General features: G+C 43.3%; 1 protein-coding gene across 1 annotated transcript in view; it reads right to left on the minus strand.

Annotated features, from left to right (window-relative positions):
* LOC308308606 (anoctamin-4-like) overlaps nucleotides 1–20,766 on the minus strand; it is an 87,426-nt gene that overhangs the window by 38,575 nt on the left and 28,085 nt on the right. The window contains exons 5-13 of the mRNA XM_080754035.1: nucleotides 18,312–18,412; nucleotides 15,040–15,084; nucleotides 14,791–14,919; nucleotides 12,695–12,801; nucleotides 11,149–11,204; nucleotides 8,956–9,077; nucleotides 8,195–8,329; nucleotides 5,044–5,140; nucleotides 3,061–3,121 (exon numbers count right to left, since the gene is read on the minus strand). Coding sequence (XP_080610161.1) covers nucleotides 3,061–3,121; nucleotides 5,044–5,140; nucleotides 8,195–8,329; nucleotides 8,956–9,077; nucleotides 11,149–11,204; nucleotides 12,695–12,801; nucleotides 14,791–14,919; nucleotides 15,040–15,084; nucleotides 18,312–18,412 — 853 coding nt within the window. The remainder of the gene's footprint in view (nucleotides 1–3,060; nucleotides 3,122–5,043; nucleotides 5,141–8,194; nucleotides 8,330–8,955; nucleotides 9,078–11,148; nucleotides 11,205–12,694; nucleotides 12,802–14,790; nucleotides 14,920–15,039; nucleotides 15,085–18,311; nucleotides 18,413–20,766) is intronic.

The raw sequence follows: 20,766 nt of genomic DNA on the forward strand, positions 1-20,766 counted from the left end.
TTTCTTTGTCAAGGGGTGGAGCTGCACAGGGTGTGTCGCAGGGAGCTAGTGTGCACAGACTCCTCCCTGGCAGGTTGGGGAGCGGTGCACAATGGCAGGTCAGCGAGCGGCCTGTGGAAGGGCCCTTGGCTGGGCTGCCATATCAATGTCCTGGAGCTCAGGGCCGTGCACCTGGCTCTCCAGTTTTTCCTCCCGTCCCTAAGGGACCGACATGTATTGGTGAGGACAGACAATTCCACAGTGGTGGCCTACATCAACCACCAGGGCGGGTTGAGGTCTCCCCGTCTGCACAGAGTGGCAGAGAGGTTGCTCGTGTGGGCTCATGCGCATCTAGCTTCTCTACGTGCAGCGTTCATTCCGGGGGCTCACAACACAGCAGCGGACATGCTCTCGAGGGCAGGGCCGCAAGAGGCGGACTGGCGTCTGCACACTCAGGTAGTGCAGCAGCTTTGGATGAGGTTTGGCCGGGCCCGAGTGGACCTCTTTGCCGCCTCAGTGAACTCCCAGTGCCCCCTCTGGTTCTCAGTGACGAGGCCACCGGGACCCCTGGGACTGGATGCTTTGGCCCACGACTGGCCGCAGGAACTGCTGTATGCATTTCCTCCACTTCCCCTGATCCCGGCAGTGCTGGACAGGACCAAGCTGGCAGGTCACAGGCTGATACTAATTGCCCCGTATTGGCCGAGGCGCCCATGGTTCAGTCTCCTGTCGTCTCTCCTCGTAGGGACTCCATGGCAGTTGCCCCTGAGACCCGACCTGCTCTCGCAGGCCGGAGGGACCCTGTGGCATCCGGAACCACGGCGGCTCAACCTGTGGGCTTGGCCCCCGAGCGGCGCCGATGGACAGAGCTAGGCCTCCAAGAGGGGGTTATGGCTACTCTGGAGGGAGCCAGGGCTCCTTCTACTAATGCAGCGTATCGCTTGCGCTGGAGAATCTTTGGTTCCTGGTGTGCCGCGCGCAGCCTGGACCCAGAATCCTGCAATGTGCAGGCCGTGTTGCAGTTCTTAAATTCTCTTCTGCAAAAGGGACTATCTGCCTCCACTGTGAGGGTGTACTTGGCAGCCATCTCTGCTGGCCATGACCAGCTTCCAGAGGGTTCAGTGGGGAGACACCACCTGGTCTCTAGGTTCATGAAGGGGGCCAGACGTATGCGTCCAGCCAAAGCTAGGAGGGCTGCACGCTGGGATCTGGACATTGTTCTGTCAGCTCTTTCTAGGCCTCCATTCGAACCTCTCGAGGCAGCTTCGCTGAAGCACCTTTCTATGAAGGTGGCCTTTTTACTGGCAATCACCTCCACCAAGAGGGTTGGTGAGTTGCATGCCCTGTCGGTTAGCCCGGAGTGCCTCCAAATGGGGCCTGATCGGAGGAGTGTGGTTCTTCGACCGAATCCCTCCTTCTTGCCGAAGGTCCTGCCTGAGGGGTATGTCAACAGTCCCTGGTCTCTATCTGCTTTCTCCCCTTCGGCAGATGGGGAGGAGCATGGTTCTGCCCCCAGTGTGCTCTGTCCCGTGAGGGCTTTGCAGGCCTACGTGGATCGCACGCAGTCGCTGCGCAGGACAGACCAGCTCTTCGTGTGCCATGACGAGCGGGTCCTGGGGTCAAACCTGTCGAAGCAGAGGCTGTCCCACTGGATTGTGGATGCAATCCGACTAGCATACAGGCTGGCGGGTAGGCCTGAGCCAGTGGGTGTGGTGGCTCATTCCACCAGGGGCATGGCCACATCTAGGGCCTTCCTGCGGGGGGTCCCACTCTCTGAAGTGTGTGCCGCAGCCACTTGGGCCTCGTCGGCCACCTTTGCCAGATTCTACCATGTCAATGTGGCCGCACCCAGTGCAGTGGTGGCGGCAGTTCTGGGCGGCTCTTCCTGACCTCTCAGACGTGGCGGCCGGCTTGGGGTAGGTTCTAGGCTTCAGCCTTCTTGACCTGTCTGTTCTTACCTCAACCTCCAGATGAATCGGGTAATTCGATACCCACATTGGAGTGATCCAATGAGGGGAAACATAACGATGGTTACGTAGGTAACCACGGTTATGTGACCCGATTGGATCACTCCAATCCTGTCGTGGTGCTTGAGGCGCCTCGAAAATGATCTTCAAGCAAGCGCGCGTGGTTGGGGTGTGTCTATATAGGGGTAGCCACACCCCCAACCACGCACGCACAGGTGTGCACGGTAGTGAATCAGTTATTCCTTACCTCGAATGTATCCCTCCGCCGCGGAGTGATACCCACATTGGAGTGATCCAATCGGGTCACATAACCGTGGTTACCTACGTAACCATCGATGTCCCCCACAATTTGCCCAAACATGGATTTTTGGGCCAAAATATGGAGTTCCACATGACTCCAGTCCAGACTGGCCTACAAGTACTGACTTCACAGAGAAGCCATGCAGTTTCTAGACCCGGTTTGTTTTTTAGTTTTAGTTTTTTATCACTGCTTAGTGTCAATATACTGTACAGTATCATGAAACCAATGGAATGTGTACAGACTCAGAGTGCAAACAAACAAATGAATTAAAGTAAATGTAAGGCTTTTAAAGGGGAAAACCACCCATTTTCAATATTGAACTATGTCATTAATATACCTTAGAGGAGTTGTGTGGAAATTAAAAAAAAGTTCCCCCCCTTCTGTGTTGCCTAGAACTGGAGGATTGATTTTGGGGTTTGTATTGCAAAGTACACAATCACAACTCCTCTAAGGTATATTAAAGGAGCTATAGTCAACCTTTTCATTGTAGGGCCGACACTTTGTTCTGACAATGGCCAAAATGATTATTTTATCATTATTTTACGCTTTTTGTGGTCATTTTTGAATAGAAACACATATATGAAGCTTATTTTTTTTTATAAAATAGTTTCGATGTTTTTTATTTTTACTTTAGCATCCGTTTTTCAAGAAAAAGTTGACTATAGCTCCTTTAATGACATAGTTCAATATTGAAAATGGGTGGTTTCCCCTTTAATATTTCTGAGAAGTTACTACATCAATATTGAACAGGCATCACAATTCAGAGTGCAATGTTTTGTTTGGAGGAGATGGACTGAACAATGTCAAGCTTACCCCAGACAGCCATGAATACAGCAAAGAACACAGTGGCCCCATTGTCAAACAAATGAGTGAGCTGAAAACAGAACAAACACAAAAACAACAATTGAAACGCTACAATTCAATCCTGCATGAAGAGATCTCTCATCCATGGTTTAAGACATCATGGTAAGACTTTATATTAAGGTTGGGTCTGTAATGCATGCAAATAATGCACTTACAAATAATTATGACATTGTTATAAATGTTACAATTAGGCATAACAACTTAACATAAGGTTTATGAAATATGATAACTTACAATAATAATGTAATTCACAAGTGCTGGTCATAATGCATTATAAAGTCAGTGGAACAGCATAATACAGTAACTACCAGGCAACACTTTACTTAGAGGTCAGGTCTATATGTATTATAATCACATTTGTAATGCATCATATTGCATTATAATGCGTAAAATGCTTCATAACACTTGTTAAAAATGTTTATAATTATGCATAACAACTTATAACAATTAACAAACACATTATGCAAAACAACTTATAACAAACACACTTTATAACTAACTACGTTAAGGTAGGTTACAATGTGCTGTTTCACTGAGCTTATAATGCATCATGACATTGTTACAGTATAACATGTTATTGCGACCGTAGATCGCAGTTAACTATGAATACCGTCACATCTTGTCCGTACGTGAGCAGCGCCTCAATGTCTATAGCTGCTGACCTGTTTGTTGACATTGTGACATCACATTGTTGTGACTTCACCTCATCAAAGATCAAACCCTGGATATCCATACATGGAGATAGATCTCCATACATGGAGCTGAACTCTAGGCCTACTGTACATCTGATTCCCAGATGATGCCCTGTTAGCACACTAATAGAATCCCTTTTATACCCATCAATTTTAAGCCCATATCTGGCAATGCCCAATAGAATCCATTTTATGCCCATCAATATTAAGCCCATATCTGGGAATGCCCATACAATAGAATCCCTTTTATGCCATCAATATTAAGCCCATGTTGCGCGACCTCGCCCTTTAGGGTGATGTCGCTTTTCACCCTTAGGTGTCTTACTGGTAGATATTGTTATAGTTGACCCGACCTTTAAGTAAAATGTTACTGAAATGGTTGTGGACAAAGTAATGTAAACAACACAATAATCGTATGATAATAAAATGCACTTATGCACTTAAGTTAATAAAAATACTTTAATCCAATAAATTCCAGGATTTCCTTACCAAGCCTTACACACTTGATATCAGATAACTTGGCAACCGTGTGTTTATAGTAAATTCCAATGACTTTTTGAATGACATACTCTGGTATCATAGTTGGCCAGCCTTCCATGGGTCTACATTTCTTCATTTAGTCCAAAACACAGTACAAGGTAAAATAAATAAGGAGAATATTACAGAATCAGCTACCCGATCAGATAACACTAAGGTCATGCAAAACAGACAGCCCGTGTATTTTCACAGTGTAGAATTTGAGAATTCACAAAGTTAACTGTCACTGTAAGAGTTAACTGTTGCTTATACAGTAATTGAATGAAATCCTCACCATTTTTGGTGTACCGGTATATGCAGTAGGGATGGGACGATACGCGATATTATTGTTTACCGTGATAAAAAACACTCACGATAATCGTATCGTGGAGATTTAATTTATCGTGATATCGTCCTCCGTCATGCACTGGGATCAATTCACCTTTTATTTGCCGAAATGCATATCCTATACCAATTAAACCCTCTATAATTGGTAAAAGGTACTTATAATATACGTTCTTTTTTTCACTCTCTATCAAATGCCTTTGCCAAAAAATAGCCGATCTACAAGCTCACAACGCGCTGCGTTGTGAGCTTGTAGATACAGATACAGATGTCATCGAAAAAAGTCAAATAATGGCTGACACTGACAGCATACAGTATGTCGGCCAAAACTATATATATCGACCGGGCTCTAGTCTTTATAATTTATGTTTAATGTTACCTTGGCATAGATGCAGCTGTCTGACAGTCTCAGGTAGGGGCAGTATTCATCACAAATGGGACACATTATAATGTCTGTGGCTTGGCAGATTTCTTTACTGGGGAAACACAGACAAACACAAACTGATTGAAAATAAGTTCTCTTTGGCGAGGTTGTACAATGACGAATAAGTTATCCATAGGTCAATAAATACACACAATACTGCCGGAAATTAGTTCGCTTTCAGTAAAACAGAATACAAATTTTAGTAAGAATTTATAAATTATGAAATAATACAGAGAGTATGTTTGTAATGTAAAGTTCAGAATGTAAGGTTTTTTGTGAATTTGCTGATTTAATTTACCCTCTGAAATGGTCAATTTGAAATAGCCTCGCGTAGGCAGACAAATCTGCCATTGCAAAGAAAAATTGCCCTTGGCAGATTAGGTCTGGCCCGGTTATTCAAATATTTCACGGCTCACAAGTCGTGAGTAAAACAACCAGGGGCCCAGTATGCAAATGTAGGGAGGGCTTTAGGTTGTGAGAAACCAACCAGGGCCCAGTATGGGCGGGTGTATCACCTTTGCGCTACTCTGATTGGTTGTAGGTCTAACCAATAGAGTCTGTTTGGATATTTTTGTAACCACCCCAGTCTGTTTGAATCTCTTTGAATCAGAAGAAGCAGGCCATTTATTTGTTGTTTTATTTTTTTTCCATTTTCCCAAAGAATTATTACAAATAAATGAAAAAAGTTATTGAAAAGAAACGGCCTTCTTACGTATTAGGAGGGTAGTATGAGTCACCAACATAATGGGTGTTTTTAATGAATCTATCAGGGTTAAAATGGAGTTTGAAGTTACAATGGGTGTGTATGGGGAGAAGCCCTGGAGGAGGGCCTGGTAACATTTACATCAAATATCTAAATACTGAATCAAGCAAATTAAAAACTGTTCAGGGTGTTCATAAAAGCCTGATTAGACGATCAAAGGACCAAAAGTTTTTTTGAAAGTGAAATATCCCTTTAATTCACCACTATGAATTAAATGCACATAATGTACAGTAACACATTGGGAAGTGTTGCATCAGTTTTCTACAAGTCCACTTCAAAATGGAATACAGGTAAGAGTAAAAATGCCCTTTAAAATTATTTTAGCCCAAATACTGCTAAGTGGTGATGATTGGCCTTTCCATTTAATTACCCTTCTGCAAGCCAGCGTGAGCTCAAAGAACAACATGACATCAAGGCAATCTCACACAACATGTCCTTATTATAAAAAAAATAATAATCTGGCTTCTCTGCATTTATTGATAGTACAGACATTCAATGTTACGAGCATGCTGTGATGTGACAAACATGGAATAAAAAGTATATATTTCCTAGACATGAAACAGGAAATGATAATCAATTCATGTAACGTTACTGACAAAAATCTTAAGTATTTCCGAACGGGTCTTTTTAGATTGTGTAATCTAGTTCAAATCACTCTCTCTGCGGCCAAGTTGGGGTTGTGAACTCTGACGGATCGCTCGTTCAGCGTGACCTACATTTGAATAGTTAATCAATTAAAGTGACCTTATGTGCCTCCCGTCTGTCATTGTGATCTCCCAAGGCCAGCTGCTGTGCAAGGTCACAGCGACCCAGAGCCATGTGAGAACTCGTGAGGTAGACAGCTACGCAACCATTCCTTTGCCAACAGGTCTGAGCTGCGTGTATCTATTCTGCATCCAGCTTAAGGCAAGACCCAAATTCATTTTTAATGCTAATATTTGCTTCTGGGGGTCCCTGGAACAAAATATTTTGAGATGGGGGTCCGCGGCCAAATATACGATTCTACAAATGTCTTCAAAATCCAAACAGTTTTCTGAAAAAACCTATGTTGCTATACAGTATATCAGTAGTTCAAACTTTGCCATGTCAAGGACCCCCAAAATGATATGTATTTGGCCGCGGACCCCCATCTCAAAATATTGTTTTCCAGGGACCCCCAGAAGCAAAGATTTGAGTTTAAAATATTGACTCTAAATTTGGGGCTATACTGCATCTAGCTTAAAGGAGACATCCAGACCAAAACACATATAGGGTTAAATCTGCCTTTTATCATACCCCTTCATACCTGCTTTAGTCGATTTTTTTCATAGCTGCCCCTGTTGCTAGATTTTGGCTGCCCCTGTTGCTAGATTTCGCAGGCTCTCTCATAACTAACACAGTGGATTGTCCTTAGGCTAGTGCGGTCATTTCTTGAGCTTCAAAGTTAGTATTTTTTTATTGGATTGTGTTTACACAACGTCCTGAGACGAACCACACCGCTGTTTTGACCTCACAGGCACCCTTACTTGTCAAACAGACCCCTCCCTCCCTCCCTTTCTAGCCTCTCCTCTCCCTGCTCTGGTCAAGGAAGGTTAGGCAGGAACAGACAACACCCGGAAGTTGGCACACCATGGGACGCCGCCATGACACTTTTGGGTGGCGGAAGTGACGAAGTGCTCATAGACGCTAATGTTATTTTGGGTGGCCACCGGTGGCCACCCGCCACCCATGGAGCCCAGATGACGTTGGTGACTGTTCTTGCTGAGACCTTCTTTGGCTCTGGTGCAGAGCAGAAGCCGCTTGACAAGTAAGGCTGCCTGTGAGGTCAAAACAGCGGTTTGGTTGATCTCAGGACGTTGTGTAAACACAATCCAATAAAAAAATACTAACTTTGAAGCTAAAGAATTGACCACACTAGCCTAAGGACAATCCACTGTGTTAGTTATGAGAGAGCCTGCGAAATCTAGCAACAGGGGCAGCCAAAATCTAGCAACAGGGGCAACTATGAAAAAAATCGACTAAAGCAGGTATGAAGGGGTATGATAAAAGGCAGATTTAACCCTATATGTGTTTTGGTCTGGATGTCTCCTTTAAGGCCTCAGACCCGATGGCAAACCCACACACGCGACAGCTACGGCAGTGCTGCTTTCTTTTTGTTCTTTCCCACTGTCAAATTTCAATTATCACAATCGAACGTCAGTGTATTTTTACAATTTCATATCATGTTCGAATTTGGAATATTCGTCGATGGCCCTATAATACAGCTTAACCATTTAAGCCCTATTTACAAAGATGACGTGGGGGATGCTGGGATGTGGGTCAGGCCCTGGTGCAGATTACGACAAGGAGTGGAGCTCCCGTTACCTGACTTGGCAGTGTTCCAGCGTGAACACACCATAGAGGAACACCAGGAGTCCCACCAGCGCTGCGGGAAACAGCATCCCAGTGTACCAGCCCAGCCAGGCGAAATACAGGCCGATCTTCTCCCCAAAGTACTTCCTAAAAGGACAGAACAACTTCTTGTTAGATCACATCTTTGGATGCCGTCACATCCTTTCATTCAACGTTTATTTAAAATATTGGGCTCATTATTGAAAGAGAGCCTCAATTTTTGATGCTGCAATTACAAAAGAAAAACAACAAACAAATATTTTATTGGGGCAAAACACCAAAACACGTTTAGCAGAAAGAGCACATGCAAATGATTGTGCTCTCTTTTAAGTGAATGGCAAATCGAGTGGCAAAGTGAGTTTAAGGTTGTTTAACTTCGTTTAATGCAATCAGATAGGACTTTTCTGTTTGGATGTATGGGCTGTCAGCCTGTCAAGGCCAGAAAGTAGTTGTTTGCCACTCATTAGGCGTTCCCACATAACTTCCAGGTATGATGATGATGTCACGTGCATACCCTCTATTGTTATATAGCATGTTTGTTGTTGTTGTTGTTGTTGTTGTTGTTGTTGTTGTTGTTTTGTATCAGTAAGCTAGTTCTTTGGTACAGTAGACTCTTGGCTACTTCTTGATGATCATACTTTGTTGTTGTTAATTATGATAATTATATTATAATCGTTAAAATACAGCTGAAAATGTCTATGTAGTCAGTTTGTGGCTTTGTCTCTATAAAGTACCTTATGAGGTCCAGTGGCTGATACTTGTACCATACTCCCCACCAGGCCCAGCACTCATAGAGCAGATGGCGGTGGTTATCGGCTCCGTGTGTCCTTACCGAGTTTTTGCTTCGGTGGCTCCCCTGTCCAAGCATGTACATAACACACACACGCGCGCATGCACGCGCACACACACGCACGCACACACAGACACACACACACACACACACGCACACACGCACACACACACACACACACACACACACACACACACACACACACCCACACACACACACACACACACACACACACACACACACACACGCACACACACAACAGATGTACCACAGATGGATATACAAACACACAAGGACACAGGATGGGGAAGGTGGATTCATACACAGACACACATACACATATGTTAAATGAATAGCGATGTCCACAATGCTGCTGATCAATGACCATAATATTATGTGTCACTAAAACACAGTGTATCAGTGGTTTAGTGCAGTGATTTCTCAACCTGTTCAATAAATAAATATTATTGAACTGAAGTCTCCATGGGGTGAGTAATTGATAGAAGAAAAGTCCATTTTGGGGGTGAACTACTCCTTTAAAATGGAGTTTGAAGTTACAATGGGTACTTTGTATAGGAAGGGGGCAAGTCTCATGAAATGAATATCAAATATCTAAATACGGAATCGAGCAACTTGGCTGATTAGACAATAAAATGACCAAAAGCTTTTTGAAAGTGAAATATCCCTTTAAATGCTGCGACGTGGGGTCAACTCTCGTCATCTAAGTTTCAAATCCATTTGAATGTTGTGGCAGAAAATGTGTATTTAGTGAAAAATCCCCACGTTTCCATGACATTCACACAAAGTCCTTCAATTAACTTCTTTAAATTCACGCATAAATATGGGACGTGCAACATGACAGGTGGGATTCATTTCCCCACTTGCTTGTAGATCTGCTGTTTATTTTTTAAATCGTGAAAATGTTGGCAAATCTTTGAATATATATTTTTCAAAGCAAACTTTTGTAACTCAAATATCTCTGCCTCTGGGGGTCCCTGGAACAACATATTTTGAGATGGGGGGTCCGCGGCCAAATACATGTAGTTTTGGGGGAACTTGACGTGAAGAAGTTTGAGAACCACTGTCATAGAAACATGAGTTTTTCTAAAACCTTAGAAAAAGATAGCAGATCTACAAGCTCGCAGCGTGGCATATCTGCATTCTTTTAATAGCTAAAGCATAATAATGGTTAAAGTCAGTGTTCTATGGCTCTAAAGCAGGGGTGGGCAATTATTATAATTTTTCCGCCACTTTAGCCATTTTTGATGGGTATGGAAAGGCAGGTCGTCTTGACCACCTGCTTGTTATTGTCCATATGTACGTAGTCTCGCGTGGCCAGACTGTTGCCTCCGCGATTTGGTCAAATGCTCCCAGCATACAGTCTGGCAGACCGGGGAAGAAATGATGAGTGCGAAGATGAAGCGGAAGTGAAGCCCCCACGTAACTTCCGTTTCCGTCTCACATCACACACATTTATCATTATATAAATAAAAATCATATAAGCATGTTTAGCTTGCTGCTTAGCAGAAATGACATTTTAAAATATATTTTTTTGAACGTTAATGCCCGTTTTCGATACTCGCCGTTAGGGAGCTGCTGTTCCAGACTCTATATAGCATTCAGAGATTGTGGCATAGTTGTCTGGCTACGCGAGACTAATATGTACGTAAATACAAAACTTCAAAATAAAAGAAATGCAACTTTAATCCATGCATGAGGTAAAATTGTTAAATTGTAATTTGCCATTAACCCTACAATGGCCAGTCAGAGTGAACCAAAGGCCTAATATAGTATGTTTCGCTGTTGTAATGTATTATTATAGGCAGGGCCGCCAATATGGGGTGGCGAAGGGTACTGTTGCCCCCCCCCCCCCCCTTTAAAAATTAATAATTTCCTGTGAAAAAAAAAAAAAAAACGAGGGGGGCCCACGTGGAGGGGGGGCCCAGGTCTTTGATCTTGACCCCCTCCCAAAAATCTGTACGACGGGCCTATAGGAGTCTGTAAGCATGCAAATTAGTATTTGTTCAGCATGTGGCTGCTGAACGAGTCTTTTTCAGGGGTCACACATCAACAAGATTGAGAAGCAGTGGTCAATGTATAGTTACGTGCAAAAAGGGAATCAATTAAACCACATTACCTCGTGAAGAGGAAAAGCTGCCTCATATGAATTATTGCCCAACAGACGATTAAGCCCTGAGGGAAAAAAGAAAGCATGAATGATGGAGAAAGATCAAACGAGGTAGACGAACTGCCAGTAGGAGAAAAACGCAGCCCTCATCGCCATTACTAATTAATGACCTTGAACTCGTCCCAGCGCAGCTTATTCAGACGGTTTCCTGCAAGCTTTCAAAGTCGTTTGCTTTTCAATCACACACTGTCGGGTTACAAAAAGGGCAAAGTTTGCCGCTGCTGTGCTGACCATTTGGGTGCCCTAAGCGTAATATATTGCGCGCGCACACACCAATAGAGTGGTGTGTGTGTGTGTGTGTGTGTGTGTGTGCGTAGTGGCGCCACTGTGTCGGCCTCGCAACCTTTAGTTTCCCAACGGGTCTGAGCTGAACCGGAGGTAGGGAGCGCTCCGCTGTGTTCACTTGGACCGCACGGAGGTGCCGAAAGTCAGGGGGACGAAGATTTGTGATTCTGTGCCTCTCACATGGCTCAAGTCCGCTTGAGACGGTGTGCCTCCGTTGTCTCCACCCAAAACAAGCGTTCCCTTACATCTCACACCCACCCGCGCCCCCACCGTTGTGCTCAGACCAGTTGGGAAACCCACACACATGTCCCTCACCCTAGCCTGACACTTCAGTCCGCACATCACCACCCCCTGCTGGTGGGTGGTGTGTAGTGTGGACTGAAGCTGCACACATTTTAATCTATTTCGAAAGCGCCCAAAGAGCGGGCGCATTGAATGGGCCAATCAGGGTTGTATGCTTGGGGCACGTGTGTGGCTGCTCCGGTCCCAGCCCCCTCCAAACAGAGCTCTTGAGCTCACGTGAGACTCGCTCGTGGACTCTGATTGGTGTCCTCTGCCCACGTGAGAGTCTAGTGGACTCTGATTGGTCCGTGAAAACTGTCATGGCGGAGTCAGACTCGACTCGTATTATTTTAATAAACTATGAAATAGTGCCGTTTCTTCACGTTTTAATACCATTTTGCACTAACGTAAACATGCAGACATATAATATGTTATGAGAAATAACGTATTTTTGCAATGTCACGCCACGTCGCCGTCGCGCGTGTGTGTGTGTGTGTGTATGTGTGTGTGTGTGTGTGTGACGTCAATAGGCTTTAGCCCCCCCCCCCCCCGCCGAAATAGAATGTCTGCCCTCAATTTCAGACTCTCTCCCCCCACGTAGTGTGGTGTGAGATGTCTGGCGCTCGCAGTCAGGCAACCCTCACCCACCCATGTATCCACACTCACACACACACACACACACACACACACACACACACACACACACACACACACACACACACACACACACACACACACACACACACACACACACACACACACACACTCGTCCCCTTTTGTTGTTTCTAGGTGTGTTCTCTCGTGTCTCATTTAGCTACAGTAAATACTAAATACATCATCTGTGCATTAGCCAGTATGAATGGTTCCTGTAATTTCCACTTGTACACTCTAATAAAGTGATATCGAAATAAACACAAATAAAACTCACCAATTTTATTTTTACCCTCCTCATATTTAATCCTTTGCAAGATGTGGTGGACGATGCGACTCCTGGTGGCGTTGTTGAAAAATGTGTCTTTGTTGTGAATAATGAAACTGTAGCAAAAAAAAAGAGAAAAACATCACGTTATGTGCAGGAATGAATACTGATGCTGTGTGTGTGTGTGTGTGTGTGTGTGTGTGTGTGTGTGTGTGTGTGTGTGTGTGTGTGTGTGTGTGTGTGTGTGTGTGTGTGTGTGTGTGTGTGTGTGTGGGCGAGAGAGACTTTGCCAAAGATTTAGAAAGAGTATAACTCTAAAATGAGAAGCAGCAGTGGACACATAGGATACAGTATGTGGGCGCTGTATAACGGGATTATTATTTAAAGGGACATGTTGCAGATCTCAGACATTTCGGACTATAAGAGCAAGTGAAAAAGTTAACAAAACAAAAACTTTTATGTATCTGGACTAGAGCGTCAATGGTTTAATTTCACTAGCTCACACTAGAGACACAGAACCATTTACAAGTTATACTTATAGCATGTTATAGCATGATGAGTAAACAGATGCTGGTGTTTAAAAAATGTTTTTCACATGTGGTTATACTCCACATGGTGAGCAAAGGATTTTGATGCCCCATGATGTAATCTGGGACTTTATCTACCCACAGCTCGCCTATATGAGACACAGTGCAAGAAGACAAAAATGGCACCGTCCTATTAGGGCTGTCACGATTATGACATTTTACATGACGATTAATATTGTCACTCAAATAATTAATTGTGTGTTTGCCTTGTAGGCTTTGAAGTTGCACATAGCAGATATGACACATAACTTAAATATACAAAGAAACAACTGACATATTTGACAACTTAACTCATTTAATGCCAGCCTATCACCACTAGAGGGCGCCCAGTGGCCAGAGAATAATAGAGATATGCTGGTAATGCATGCCCAAGCCCTGGAGCCATGACTTGCCAGAACACTTTCCTTTGTGCATGTACAGGAAGAGGATGAAGTTAGCTTGAAGTTAGCTATTGGCTACCAAGCATTTTAGATTTAGATTTTCGTCAACTTAGCCATGATTAAACCTTGCACACCTCATGCATGGGAGAAAAAACAGAGAAAATGAGCTCTAAAGATCCTGGATTGCATTGGAGTGGATGGTAAATATCAGCAAATATCGGCAAATATCGTCCTCTGTAAACAGAGGACAAAAAAAAAATTGAAAAATTTTTTTTTTTTTTTTTTTCATTTTTTTTATTTTATTAAAAAGCCGAACTAGTTCGGGATTGGCACTCTGGGATGCGATAATAAAGCGAACTAGTTCGGGATAGGCACTCAATGAGTTAATACCGGTTGGCTCAGTCAAAGAACATTCATAGTGTAAATAGCCGATCTACAAGCTCACAACGCGATGCGGCGCGTTGTGAGCTTGTAGATCTGCTTTTTCCCCTATTTTGGAAAATGTTTGAAAATATGAAAGTTTTTCAACATGTAAACGATTATGAGGATTATGACAGATTAATTGTGATTATGTCAAATAATTGCGATTAGACGATTTTGTAATAATTGTGACAGGCCAGAGTCCTATAGCGCAGTGGTTCTCAACCTCAGGCTGTGAAATAATCCCCCAAAATAATCATATTTTAACTGGACCCCCCCCCCCCCCCCCCCGACCCCCCCCCCCCCCCCCACCACCGACCCCCCCCACACCCCCACCTATGAGCACTAATAGTTGAGGCATAACACGTTTCGTATAACACGGCTCTATCGTGAAAATAGCAGATCTACATGCTCACAACGAGGCATTGTAGATCGGCTATTTTCACGATTTCTGCCTCTAATATTTGACAATTTGGCCAATGTTTAATTTGTAATTTTAGAGGTATTAAAAAGTCCTTAAATTGTCACTTTAGAAATGTGTAGATACCCTCTGTACACTTAAACTTGATGTTGGTTTGTTTACTGTTGAGTGAGAAAACAACGTTGCACATTAAGTTAATCATCTGGGGACCCCCCAAAATAATTTGGGGACCCCCCTTGTTGAGAACCACTGCTATAGCGAGCATTAGAGAGGACCCACATACAGAGACAAACTCACTGGTGTATTCTGGATCGACTGAACGGAGCGGTAAAGCTCTCGTTCTCCTCCAGTTCCGGCAAGTTTTCATCCAACTTCATAGGCTTGCGAGGAAGCCAGCCGCGGAACTTGTTGATCCGTTTCTCCATCCTAAAAGCAAAGTTCAGAATGCATGCATAGTTGGCAGGTTTTAATCCATTATTAATATATATATACACATTTTTTGTTTCAGGAAAATCAATCAAACTGAAGTATAAGTTTGCCACTCACCGAGTCATAAACTTGTGCCTCCGGTGCATATAATAGATTTTCCTCCTGAAATATTGAGCGCGTCATTAATAGTATTGAGCGTGTCATAAACAATATTTGCACAGTATACAGCTATAGTCTAATACCACTACTATTAATACCACTACTACAACTACTAATAACACTACAATTAATATGGATTAAGCCAATAATAACTTCATTTACTGTTTATTCTGGGGGTCCCTGCCACCTTAACCCTTAAGACCTGGAACGCATTATCACTTTAAACATTATTTTATGCTTTAGCTATAAAAAAAATAGCATATATACAAGCTCACAGCGTGGCACAATGAGAGGCGTTGAGAGCTTGTAGATCTGCTATTCTTTGCAAAGAGGTTTGGTGTAGAGGGAAACAAGAGCAGTCAGACTAAGTATTGATGGTTCAAGTGGTTAAAAATACACATTAGACCAACAACCTACACTGATGATAGTGCTGTCAAACAAGTCTACTCTGTCTAAGAAATCTATGAACATTTTTAATCTCCAACACAATTTTATCCAATATGTAGTGGGGGTCCCTGCTTTATCACTCTCTCAGCTAAGGGGTCCTTGGCCTGAAAATGTTGAAGACCACTGAATTACAGTATATGGTAAGAAAGGTTGAAAATGGGTGAAGTCGTCCTTTGACAAAGTTTTTTAACTAGCAGTTGAACATGAAATATAATGCAACTGCATGGCCTATAGTATTTCCAACCTACAATGTGTGGTGAGTGTCGTACTGCTCTTCCCTGCCTGTGAGCTCTCCTGCTGGGCTTCATTGAGCCGCTTGGAGCAGCAGGGCTCTCCCTGGACAACAACTCGCTTATTCAATTCAAAAAATGTATAAAATGGGAGCGAGAGAAATTGATGCAGCTCTCGGTGTGAATTCAGCATTACAGCAGCAGTGTCTACGCTCCTCTGCTCTCACCTACAAGACGACATAAAATCCAAGATAATAAAATGGCAGGGCCTTTGGTGCCCCTGGAATCAATGTACAGTAAAGCACTGCCGGACAGGTTGTCAGTGGAACACATTAAACAGCTGACAAACACCAAAAAATACTGGAAGGGGGCTTTGTTAACTTGATTCATAAACCACTTTCCCAACTTGGAACCTACACATTATAATTAAGGATGGCAATTATCTTGAATGCTGCCTTCAGGTATGGCATGGAAAGAGGGCATTTGCATTTATTTCACCATAGTAAAAACTGCATTCATTTTCTGGAGAGGGCACTTTTTACAGACGGATAAAAGGCAAGGGCTCCAGCCCCCTTTGATGTCTATGTGTGCACGTGCCTGGCCTTATAGCCCCGTCTCGAGGCAAGGAGGAGAGAAGAGGAAGGAAGAATCGATCGGGTGAGCTTTATGGAGTGGGAACACTCCTCACCCAGTCAGCATAATTTTGAATCGACAGCAATTACTTATGACATGTCACACAGCTGGGTCGCTGTACCACTCCGGAGTCTGGGAGGGTTGTCATGTTAGGGGGAGAAACATCGCACATTCTGATGAAAACATTAGCATAGAGAAGACCTTGCTCTCGGCTCCTCCAAAAGCACACGGAGGAGGCAGAAAGTTGAGTAATGGGATTTGGCTTATCTCTCTCGTTCTGATTGCAGGACAGGAGACAGATCGAGGTGCTAATCATTGCAATCAGCTCCCTATATAGTATAAAACACCGGTTCAACCTCTACCACTCTGCCAGATCATAATACTCTGCTGCCAGTCAATCACGGACACAGTACACCTAGTCACGTTGGAGGTTTTGTGTCTCGGAAGTCTGCCAACCTGGATCTCCATTCCCTGCCTGTCTTCTGCAGCTGCGTCTTGTCAGTCTAAACTTTACTAGACCGGTTGGCTTTCCATGGATTTGTACTGAATAAATAGATAAATAGATACATTCTGTTTGTGTCCATGTTCTGCATCTGGGTTCTAAACCTATAGCGTTTGGGTTTTGAGCACTACAGGTGCCCCCATGACTTGGTTTTTCCTTCTTCGAGCCTACAGTACCTGGAGCACAAAGGCTATGATCAAACTGGCAACCCAGATCAGTCCTGATCTTTGCTAATCTGATTTGAACCACCTTTATAGGCGGCTTGGAATGCAATTCAAATTGAGATATCTAAACATGCGTCTCAGTCTGGACACTAACTACTCAAATGGGATATCAATCTCTCACTGCACTCACAACGCAACACATAATGAAGTCAAATCCAGACTGCAGGAAGACTTTCTTTATAAAAGTGTTAAGATGTTATACTTGGTCGTACGAAGGTGTCACGTGCCAGAAATAGACCTGCAAGCTAACGATGCATTGTGCTGTGAGCTTGTAGATCGGCTATTTTCGGGGAGCAACACAGTCGCACGAATGGAGTATAAACTAAGCATAACTCAAACCCATAGCGTTGTGTCGTTACCACAGCAACCAGATGCATACTGTACAACGTACTGTAGGTCGCCGATGTCTGAATACATACATCTGATCTGATCACTTGTAAATAACCATGGACAGTCAGTCCTGAAGATTGTATTCGAGAAACGGATATGACTGCACTGCAGTCTAGACAAGCAGGGGTGTCACAAGGAGGGGAAAAGTGGGACTGAGTTACCAGGGCCCAAGGTGGAGGGGCCTTAATTATTTTATACTATTGAAAAATAGCAGATATACAAGTCAGATATACAAGTCGTGAAAATGTGTGCAAATCTTTGTATATATGTATTTTTTAAGCGAACATTTGTAACTCAGATTTTGCTTTTGGGGGGTCCCTGGAACTAAATATTTTGAGATGGGGGTCCGTGGCCAAATACATATCATTTTGGGGGTCCTTCACATGAAAAGGTTTGAGAAACCACTGACATAGAAACATAGGTTTTTCAAAAACCCTTAGAAGGATTTAGAAGGCATTTACAGTATAGAATCGGGTCAAAAATATTCAAAGACCTGCACAGATTTTTTCAAAAATAGCAGATCTACAAGCTCGCAACGCGGCACTCAGTGCCGCGCAGTGAGCTTGTATATCTGATATTTTTCAATAGTTAAAAGCCCAAAATAATGCGTAATAATGCGTTCCCAGTCTAAATGGGTTAAACCCCCGGCCCTCCCACTATGAAGAACATTCATGGGGGACCCGCAGTGAATCCTTGTACCCAGGGAACAGAATTTGGTGCGACTTCCCTGGACAAGGCCAAAGTGTTTTCCAGCAGTCATAATAACAACAGTACTGTGACTGAGGGAGCGTTGTGTCCACTCACCTAAACGGCATGCGGATATTCATGAGCTCTGCATAGCGACACAGCACGTCCCATGGAGCATGGAGCTTCAGGAAGATCACGTCACTATTTGTTAAGGAGGACTATGGAGAGGCACACACACACACACACACGCACGCACGCACGCACGCACGCAAACACACACACACACACACACACACACACACACACACACACACACACACACACACACACACACACACACACACACACACACACACACACCAAATTGTTCATGTGAAGCACTTTTGTACTAGTGAATTATCTCTACTAGCCCTTGCCCGTGGTTGTGTTGTGTAGTGAGGTGAAAGTATCGGCTCGTAGGAGAGTAGGATTTCAAGACGTATCAGTGATGTCAGTCATCTCCAAATTTGGGCACTGTTTCACCCCTTTATGCCCATCTATGGTGTTCCGTGATGTCAGTCAGTGATGTCAGTCATCTCCAAATTTGGTCACTGTTTCAGCATGCGACACTGTTTAGTATCAGTCAGCATGCATATAGACAACAGACGGACAGACAGACAGACATTTTGTAAATTAATAGTTATTTCCAAAATGTTCCATTTCGACCAAAGAAGAAGTCACCATCTCGGACATGCACACTAGAGCCTGACCCATGTCCAATATTAAATATATCTTTACACAACATACAGTAATGTGTAAAATTATGCTTGGGATAACTTTGAAATTCTTCTATTTATGCTACATTTTCAGAGAAGCTTACTGTTTAAGCGGACTGATATCAGCCAATATAATTTCTTTGTCCATAATATCAGTTTCAGACCCCAAAATCCAGTATCGTTCGGGCTCTAATACGCACAAGAAGCAAGTCGATTTGCTCACAAACTGTCTGCAGATAACTAACTATCAAAGCTAAAGACTGTTTGACTCTTTGCCGTTTCACCTGAAAAAAGTAGACTTAATTAACATTGTTTGCGGTGGGGTTTAAAACAATGTCCACAAAGTGGAGGTGGAATTCCACAGCCTGGGTTACGGTTAACCAGGGGTTAACCTGGGTTAGGGAAACAGTGGTTGAAGTGGTTAATGAAAGTGAACTCCTCCTGACCCATTTTTAACAGCCTGGTGGAGGCGGTCTAACGGCACACGAAGAGGAAGCTGCTGCTATCCCAGAAAGAGCCTAAAAATAACTATGTAACTCCGTGCAAGAAACCCAGGTATACAACTGGGCTGTTCAAGGAGACAAGGCTCATCGGCTTCCCTTTGAACGTTCTAGATAATGATAACCTTGATGCTACTGCATCAGCAGGAAGAGCACGCACGCACGCACGCACGCACGCACGCACGCGCGCGCACGCACGCGCACACACAGAGTACAAGTGCTCTGAACTGCTTGCTCCCACTCACAACTACTCGGTAGCTCCATGGCAGATAGTGTAAGAGCATGGCGCATGAAAATTGCCATTATTACATTCATGTTGGTTTTATGAATGGCAGCACCCCAGTCGGACCTACTGCACGGTACAACAAATTGAATTCTCCAACCTTGCAAAACTACAACTGAAGCTATTCATGTGTCACAGTACTAAATCCTGAAATATTATGCTTACATTTAAATTAGCCTTAGCATTGCCAGTTATCCAAAAGGCTCTGCAAAGCTGATTATATTACTGTAATTTCCTACAACAACCTGCCATAGACTTACAACAGCCTCTCCAAGAGCCACAAGACAGAAGGGGTAATAAAGCTACAAGCTTGATGTGTCATCAGTACACAGTATGTGAATAATAGGTTGGGAAATAGAGCAAAAGTGAGCAGAATCAACTTAAGCCAATTGTTTCATACCAATATGCAAAAGCTGGAAGTTGTTAACGATGATCAACCGTAATCTCAACTCTTGACGCTAATCTTAAACTAATTGGAAGACTTAGATAAATAAACAGATAAGTAGGCTAAATAAATAATGATGACATAAAGTTTTGACTTTGAGGCTTAGACGGCACGTGAATTCAATCTCAGTTTGAACAATTTCAACTTGAACAGTAAGTGCACAAATGATCTGAGCAAATGGAGCAAAACAGTACATAAGTAAAAAAAATCTTTAATTAATTTGAGTATTTGTATCGTTCACGATGTGACGTGTTGTGAGCTTGTAGATTCTCACTATTATATGTTTTTGAACCTTTTTTGCATCAAAATGTTAAGCAATGCATTGATATTGAAAAAAATACTTATAATATCTTTTTAAAGCAAGTACGCCAGTACTTCAACTCAAGCGCAAATTTAACAGACAGTGCAACGTTCAATTGTAGTTTTTGTAATATTTGACCCTGAGCATAGGTCTATACTTTGTGCTGGAGCTGGGTACTTTGTCCAGCACTTTAAGGACCTGTGCAGATGACAACGGTCTCTAGAGAAAACAGCAATTTTTTGTTGCGTTCTCACTTGTTATTGTGCGTCTACATGGAAATGCACCAGC

The sequence above is a fragment of the Nannobrachium achirus genome (assembly GCF_963921795.1).
Source record: "Nannobrachium achirus genome assembly, chromosome: 23".
NCBI classification, from domain to species: domain Eukaryota; kingdom Metazoa; phylum Chordata; class Actinopteri; order Myctophiformes; family Myctophidae; genus Nannobrachium; species Nannobrachium achirus.